At 36.9% G+C, this 9312-nt stretch overlaps 1 protein-coding gene across 1 annotated transcript; it reads left to right on the forward strand.

The window, feature by feature from the left end:
• The first annotated feature begins 4022 nt into the window (after positions 1–4022).
• On the forward strand, positions 4023–6311 carry LOC111898322 (putative pentatricopeptide repeat-containing protein At1g12700, mitochondrial). The gene has a single exon (XM_023894242.3). It carries the CDS (start codon positions 4200–4202, stop codon positions 6126–6128), a length of 1929 nt encoding a protein of 642 aa, XP_023750010.1. The 5' UTR covers positions 4023–4199; the 3' UTR covers positions 6129–6311.
• Positions 6312–9312: the final 3001 nt, after the last annotated feature.

Raw genomic sequence — 9312 nt, forward strand, 5'->3', positions numbered from 1 at the left:
TTACGAATTCTTCGCGGTCATTTAACAGTCTAAACGCCTCCTACTGTTAATTTGAGATCGGTCAAGAATTAGCCGATGGGGTCTAAATGAAAGTTGTAGATCTTGTTTTTACCTACGCGTGGAAAAAAAGAACGTCAAAAACGGAGCTCGTATGCGAAAGTTATGGGGTTTAGAAGTCAGCAGGGTGCTGCTGCAAAAAGGGTGACGTGGCTGAATATGGGCCAATGCTTTCTCCCCAAGGAAAGCCATCAGGTGATGACACGTGGCACTGACTCGGCGAGTCAGTAAACCGACTCGGCGAGTCCGTCAGGATTTCACCCTATAAATAGAAGCGCCGGGTTCTCTCATTTCTCACACCTTTCCCCACTTCTTTCTCTCTATATACTATCTCTAGCCTATCCTAACCCCCCTAAAGCCTAGGTAAACCCCCTAGCACCCGAAGGAGGCCCCGAGGATCCCGGAGTCCCGAGAAAAGAGCCTTTCGGCTCGGGAACGCTGCTCCAGTGAAGCCCGGTTTTCGAGAAAACCCGCTGTAAGTGAGCTATGCCTACCCTATCTTTAGTATAGCTTATGTTTTAATATAGTAACGTTATTAGGAACTTATAATAAGTATTTGGGCTATTGTTATTAGTTATATTGAGTGTCATTTAACGCTTGTATAATAATAATAATAATAGCTAGACTATTAATTTGTCGCGGTTAACATCAGACTAAACCCTAGTCATATTGATACTAGGTTTGTCGAGGAAATCGTTTTAAGAGTAACGAAGTGCTGTCCGAGTGACGAGTCACCACCTTCCCAGGTGAGTGCATGGCCCCCTTCAACTTACACATATATATGAAGTATTTACTATGTGCTATGTGTGCATATTGTCTGTTTACTTGCTGTCTATGCTCGGTGAAAAATTTTATACATGTTTTAAATGATTTAAACTTTCTATGTATTTTATATCTACGAAAATGTTGGGGTAAAACATGGGTAGATATAATAGATGAATCATGAGTTGGACGATGAGTTGAGAGGTGATATAGACCAAGAGGTAGGGGTGAGAGGTGTACGATGTGAGAAGCCTTTTTCCCAAACGATGTCCCCGTCATTCAGCAGAGTATGGATGACAACCACAGACTATTCTAGACAGTCCAATGGAACACTACCAGGCTCGCAACCTGTAGGTGTTGTGAACGATGTGTTCACCCGGTGTACTCTAAACCTTGGTGACCATGCAGACTTGGTGCCAAAACCTTGGTGATCATGCAGACTTGATGCCAAAACCCTGGCGACTATGCAGACTTAGTGCCTAAACCCTGGCGACTATGCAGACTTAGTGCCTGTTGTGTAGACCATGGAAACGATGGACTTCATGCCGATTCCTTAGGATGATCCTTAGGAATGAATGAACGAGGAATATCTGATTCTTAGGGTAAGTCCTTAAGAATAGAAAATATAATGGGGATGGGTAATGGGGTTTAATTGCTTGATTGTTTAAACATAATAATTATATTATTGTGGGTTGAAAACCCTATGTACTCACCAGGTTTCCCAACCTGACCCACTCAGTTTATTTATATCACAAGTGTCGATATAAAGTGACATTACACTGAAAGATTAAAGAGATGTAGATCACTAGTGTAAATAAATGTAAATTTCGTTTATGCTTATGTTCCTGTATTGACGATGACATCCCAAACGTTTTAAAATAAATAAAATACGTTTCTTCGAAAATGTTTTAATAACGTATTTATCATGTTTTTCTGGGGACAAATTCCGTAACTTTTTTATTAAAAGAAGTACTCTGATTTTTATAAAGCATAAACAAAATCGGTCTTTTCTGGCCGTGAAAATGGGGATGTCATAGGCATACCGATACTCGAATGGTGGCTGTTGTTATAGGAAAACTCAGACAATGGCAAATACGTGTCCCAACTTCCTCCGAAGTCCAACACACATGCCCGAAGCATATCCTCGAGCGTCTGAATAGTCCGCTCACTCTGACCGTCCGTCTGTGGGTGGTATGCGGTACTAAAATGCAATCTCGTGCCCAACTCCTCATGGAATTTGTTCCAGAATCTGGTAGTGAAACACACATCTCGATCTGACACGATCAAGATCGACACTCCATGTCGAGATACCACCTCTCTCACATACAACTTTGCCAGTCTCTTAGCAGAAGAGCTCTCACTGATAGCAAGGAAATGAGCGCTCTTTGTCAATCGGTCCACTATCACCCATATTGCATCGACACCCCTCGCAGTCCTCGGCAATTGAGTGATAAAATCCATAGAAATTTGTTCCCACTTCCACTCGGGAACCTCGAGTGACTGCAACTTGCCTTGCGGACACTGGTGTTCGGCCTTAACCCTGCGACAGGTCAAGCACCTTGGAAACGCTTCTTCCTTTCTCAGTTAGTCGATTCTTTTCTTCTAACCGGGCCAGACCTCTCTTACCGAGTAAGATGGACAAAATTGATTTACCAAACTGTTTTGGTTGACCGAGTCAGTCAAAAACGTCTGACCCGACTCGGTCAGACATGTAACAAACAGGGCCTAAATAATTGTGAATTAATGTTGTTGTTCTTCAAACTTTGATTTAACCTTTTTTTATTCATTTCGATTTAGATAAATTTTTTTTTCTGGTTAATTTTAAGGTAATTTATGTTATTTTATATTAAGGACAATCTAGTAATTTAGTATTTTGTTGTGTTTTGTTCTAATCATACCAAACGCTACAAAAATAATTTGTCCAAATCGAGTTGAGTCTCGTCTTATCCATACTTCAAACAATGCCTAAAGTATGATTTGTATTTTGTAGTTGCATATTTAACTCTCTTAGTCATTGGAATCTTTGAATGATCATTACTTTTAACTCGGATAAATGTATTATTCAATTTCTTTGTGTTTGCATTTCAAACTTTATTTTGCATCTCTTATTTATATTACGGCTGTCAATTCCATTATACATCAATTTCGTCTTTTTTATTGCATATATCAGTATGCATATATTAGTAAGTGATTTTACAACTGCTTCAACAAGGTTATTTGCTCTATTGTAACATAAAATTATAACACATTAAGTTACAAAATTATAAATGAATAAATTCGGTTAAACGCTATAATTTACAATGTCCACACATTAATACTTAAAATTAAATTCAAAATGAAAATATATAACAAAATGCAATCAAGAATTACCTTGATTTGATCGAAAACCGTCTTCATAAAAATTATGGGGTCTTGAAATTGATTTTCTGATCTTAGCTAGGGGTGTTTGTTTGGACGGATCGGTTTAATCCGATCCGATCAATTGAATCCAAATTAATTTCGGTTTTCAAACGTAGATCTAAATAGTCCAAACTAAATTCAAATCCGATCCGATCCAACCAAATTATAATTCCGTTGGATCGGTTTTTTACAATTCCGTTTTCAAGAATTAAGACATTTCAACAAATATGTAACTTTAATATTAATTTACTTTATAATATAAACTAAAAAATATTGTTTAATTAGTTATGAATTAAAACTTATAAATAACTATCAAGAAAAATATATTATAATTTACTACTTTATACAATTTTTTTTGATAATAAGTACATATTAAAGTATTATAATAGATGAAAAAGTTTAATATACTAAAAGAATAATTTATTAAAAAGAACAAAATAATAAATTGTAATTCGGTTTTTTTGGACTATTCGGTTTTTATTTTATAACCAAAACCAATCCGAAATCCAAAATAATAATTCGGTTTTGCTAAAAACCAATCCAAAAATCCGAACCAAATAGTCTGATCCAAATTGTCCAATTAGACAATTCGGTTTTATCCAAATTCTGAAAAATCCTAATCTTCGCAACAAACCTTTTCCGTGGAGTCTTGAGGTTGAACGACGAACTTCTATACTATCACTTTCGAATGTGTGTTGACCTATGTGATATTAACTTTATGAATGGTAAAACTAAAACCTTATAATATGACTTGAACCATGATGATATAATTTTCCCTATATTCATATATTAATTAAATATCTGAATCCAATTCATGATAAACTGAGAATGGTTGTTTTATAAATGTTTGATATGAAAAAATTAAGATTCCTAAAAATACCCGCAACCCGTTTTTTTTAACCCAGTTTAGACTGATAAAACAAAACGAGGTCAATAGTACGACTTCTTCCGTTCTTCGTTACGCAGGCCAGTCCCTTTTAATGGTGAATCCAAGTAGTCGAAGCTCGCATTTGAAGATTGTTTTGGTGCTTCCAGCGAAACCAAAACACGTTGTTTCTTCTGTCGTCTCTCATCCCCTCAACAAGTTCAAAGATACATCCATTGCTCATTCCACCCTCATTTCGTCATTTTCACAAATTGGCACCGGAATATTTACCCCCAAAACGATTTCAGCTCGGTTTCTTTCAACATCTTCTCCTAATCGTCAAACACCGGTTAATCATTCTCGGTCTATAAGTGGCAAGATTACTAACCTTGATGATGCCCTCCAACTGTTTGATGAAATGACTAAGAGGGAACCTCTGCCCTCAGTTTTCAAATTTACCCAGTTGTTGCAAGCGGTTACCAAAATGAAACAGTATTCTTGTTCCGTTAAGCTTTTTCAACGAATGAATGCCCTTGGTGTTCCTGTTAATGTGCACACTATTAGCATTGTGATCAAGTGCTGCTGCCAAATGCACCGCACAAATGAAGGATTTGCAGTCTTAGGCTATGGCTTCAAACACAATATATTACCAAATGTCTGCACTTTTAACACACTCTTAAATGGACTCGTCCTTGAAGATAGAGTCCTCAAAGCCGAAAGACTATTTAAGAAGCTGATCAAAGAGGAACTTTGTGAACCTAATGCAATTACGTACAGCACTATGATTAAAGGGCTTTGCAGATTTGGCAACAATGATACTGCCATTGCATTGCTTAAACTAATGGATAGAAGGGGTTGTAAACCAGATGTGATCACATATAGCATCATCATTGATAGTCTTTGCAAAGACAAAATGGTAGATGATGCTTTAGGAATCTTCAAAGAAATGGTCTTCAAAAAAGGCATCCTACCTAATGTTGTGACTTACAATTCTTTGATTCATGGCCTTTGTAACTTATGTCGTTGGGATGATGTCTCAAAATTGCTCAAAGAAATGGAGGATGATAGGATCTCTCTAGATGTTCGGACATATAGTATATTAGTTGATACGCTTTGCAAGGAAGGGAAGGTGGAGGATGCAAATTGTATTATCAACTTAATGATTGAAAGAGGGAAGGTTCCTGATGTGGTGACTTACAACTCACTTATTGATGGGTATTGTTTACGAGGTGAAATGAGGAAAGCAAAGGAAGTTTTTGATTTGATAGGGGTTCGAGGTCTGGTTCCTAATATTGTGAGTTATAATAGTTTATTGAATGGGTATTGCAAGAAATTGAAGATAGAAGAGGCCATGCATTTGTTTCATGAAATAACTAAAAAAGGTATGAAACCAAATGTGATCACTTACAGTATCATGATACAGGGATTGTTTCGAGCTAGACGTTGTAAAGATGCTCATGGAGTTTATAATGATATGCGAGCACACAACCTGATTCCGGATGAATGCACTTACAGAATAATTTTGGAGGGTCTATGCAACAACAATCAAGTGGACGAAGCACTCTCTTTGTTCCATTTGATGGGTGGCAACAAACTAAATTCCAATATAAAGGTGTACAATATACTCATTGATGGTGCAAGTAAAAGTGGGAAGTTTGATATTGCAAGGAACCTTTTTAATGACCTGACTTTTAAAGGTTTGCAACCTAATGTTTGGTCATACACTGTGATGATTAGTAGTTTTTGCCGGGAAGGTGTTTTTGGGGAAGCCAAAGAAATGTTTATTGAAATGGAAAAGAGAGGCTGCTCACCAGATGATGTGACTTACCGGATTCTTCTCCAAGGATTTCTAAAGAACCAACAACATGATATGGTAGAAATGCTTCTACAGGAAATGGAAGGAAGAGGTTTCTCACTTGATGCTTCAACCGTAGAAATGTTACTTCATTATATAAAAACTAGTTGTTTAGATGCTTCTTTGCTTAAGTTGATTGGTAAGCTTGTGCCAAAGGAAGCAGTGGATGCTCCTTGTTTTACAGTGTAGACGGCATCTTGTTTTTTTAAAAGGTATGGGTTTGGCCATCTTTGGATTTCAGAGCAACTGTGACTTGTTCTTCGCTATAATTTATTACTTTTTCCATTTTAAATCGCATTCATGTTTAAACATATACAGTCTTTTATGTAATCTTTTAATATTAACTCATTGTTTACGTCTTTTTTTGGGTCCTATTCAAATGATGCAAGAAGCATTGGATACATGATTGTTACATACATCTTAAAGCATATTTAAAATCTCATTTTCAATTACCTAATTTCATTACAACCATAAGAATTAAATAAACATATTACTGGTATATATCACAGTTACAATACACATCCATCATTTTTGTCCAAGAGTTAACGATGATGGCATAGCTTTGCACAAACACAAATAATCATTTAATAGATTTTTTTGAAAGAATTTTAGCCGACCAGAAGTGAAGAAAATATCCATCCGAGACAACTATAAAGATGTATAGAATAATGTAATTTAAAAACGTTTATTCTTTTGGTAGAGACACTTGGGATGAGTTATAATAAAAAAAGAAGAAGAAAAAAAAAAGACTAAAACGTCTTTGTGTGAAGGGCAAACAATGACACTAATTGGAAGTCCATTGAGAGAATTCTCTGAAAGGATCATCGATGCAAGATCCTAAAACCACAAAGACCATTTGTACTTGTATTTTGAAACTTGGACTCAAAATGTGATAAATTTTGAAACTTGGACTCAAAATGCGACTTTTTACTAAACCACATAGACCATGTAATTTGGTCCAATTTGTATATAAAAAGGGATCACACTTCGTTTTTATATTAAAACCCATGGGCCATGCTTCCTATTGTTCTCGTTTTCCATTTTAATCGTTTTAGAATATAAAAAATAGTCACTTTAATATGAAAAAAATAAGTCCATAGCTCGCAAACATTTAAAAAGTAAAAGAAATATTTACGTTCTAAAAAAACATTAGCAAAAATTGTAATGTTTTCCATTATGTAATCAAAAAAATTATGCATTTGTAATAATAAACCGATAAAGATAGATATATTGATGTTTGCACCAATTAAACATCTAATCTTAGTCATACATTGTCACATTCCAAAAACCATGATAAAATTTTTAAATTTTATAAAATCATTCCACAAAACTATAAGATAATAACCCATTGTTTTCCACACAAAACCATAAAATCAAAGTATCAAAAGCCTCTCAAAACATAATCAATTAGGAGGATGTGTATGGTCATACATTCGCCTTGCTCCTATCGTCTAATGTACCTGAAACTATGAAACCAACAACTATAAATCAAAGTTTAGTGAGTTTCCTCTAAAATATCACACTTAACAATACATATAATACGTGCACAATGGGCCCACAACATCCGACTGGATTGCCCGTGAGCCCTAGCAAGAGACTATATTGCCTACCCCGGACTGCAGCTCATGAGTGGCTTGCTCCCGATCCTACATGAAACATCCCAAAAATAAGACCCAAAAATTTCGATTTTAAATTAATAGAACCAGTATCCAGAGAACATCATCATAAAAATCTAGATAAAACAAATGTATCAATCAACGTATCACAGAAGAGCAAATCAAGAAAATGCGGAACGAGGTGGTGTATGCCCTACAATCATCCCGAGCTCTTCCCCTTGGAACTATAAGTACCTAAAACATAAACTAAAAACCGTAAGCACAAAGCTTAGTGATTTACCCAAAATACCACATACCATACATAATAAACACATAATAGGCCCCGCCCGTCATCGGGACCCCCTTGACATCAGGCCCCGCTCGGTATACAGATCAGGCCCCGTTTGGCATACGTATAAGCATATATGATATAAACACATACACATGCAATAATCACATAGATACATAGCATACAAAAGGGTCATCGGACCCCGCCTGGTAAGCATACACGTACATAACAGATACAAGAGTCACACATACATCTAGCACTCTATCATAACATAATCATGGGACGGTATTAATGCCTTCGACCCGCTAAACCCAATAAGGAAAAACACCTCGAACTGCTGAATCACACGAATAGATCTCTGGTTGTTGGTCTGACAAATCCCCGAGCTATCAATATCAAATAACATCCAATTAAAAATTGGATTCCAATCCATAACTATCAATCAAAAATTAGGGTAAAAATACCATTTTACCCCTCACCTAGTTTGGTCCAAGACTAAAGCCCAAACCTACAATCCAAAAGGTCCAAATACCAAAATAATCATCCAAGGCCAAATCATGGCCCAATTTTCCAAATTGGGCCTATACCCCTTTCATGGGCCTTAAACTAAGGTCCAAAATATTCCTAGCGCAAATCACCTGAATATAGATGGCCCAACAAAACCCTAAACATCTAGGCCCAAAACTTGGACCCAAACCTAAGACCAAAAGATCTGAGGCCCACTCTGCTGAGTACACGGGGTGTACTCAGCTCATACGCGTAGCGAACTCGCCTTAGGGCTTGTACGCTAAGCGTACCTGCTTGTACGCCCAACGTACCCTCACATTCAACCATCTTCCATTTCCATATCTTAATCCTTTAAGACATCACTCCACAACTTAAATTTGACTTCCTTGGGCTGGTTTATCACGTAAAGTTGCTAACTTTACGTGAATGCATGGCTTAATGAAGCTCTTAAAGCTCAAAAGGACTTAATAATGACTTAATGCATGCATGGGGCCATAAACACCATAAAGTTGCTAACTTTATGCCTAAGAAACTCATAATATGCCCAAATCTAAAAGAATAAGCCCCACAAACGACTTAACCCATCAAGCTAACCCAAATGGAAGTCAGTGTTCGCAAAATGTATTCCCCGAAGAGTTGCCTAGGATACCTATAGAGAGGCAGGTGGAGTTCATGATAGACCTAGTCCCTGGTGCGGCTATGATAGTCAAGGCACCGTATTGTTGGCTCCTCCTGAGATGCAGGATTTGTCTATACAACTGCAGGAGCTGTTAGACAAGGGATTCATTAGATCGAGCAGTTCACCCTGGGGAGCCCCAATTTTATTTGTAAAGAAGAAGGACAGGTCGCACCGGATGTGTATAGATTATCGGGAGCTGAATAAGGTAACGGTAAAGAACAGTTACCCACTCCCGCGGATTGATGACCTCTTTGACCAACTACAGGGAGTATCTTGGTTCTCCAAGATTGATTTGCATTCAGG

The sequence above is a fragment of the Lactuca sativa genome, chromosome 3, assembly GCF_002870075.4.
Source record: "Lactuca sativa cultivar Salinas chromosome 3, Lsat_Salinas_v11, whole genome shotgun sequence".
Taxonomy (NCBI): Eukaryota; Viridiplantae; Streptophyta; class Magnoliopsida; order Asterales; family Asteraceae; genus Lactuca; species Lactuca sativa.

Coding starts and splice junctions, on each gene's coding strand:
- LOC111898322 (XM_023894242.3), top strand. CDS start 4,200: ATGGTGAATCCAAGTAGTCGAAGCTCGCATTTGAAGATTGTTTTGGTG.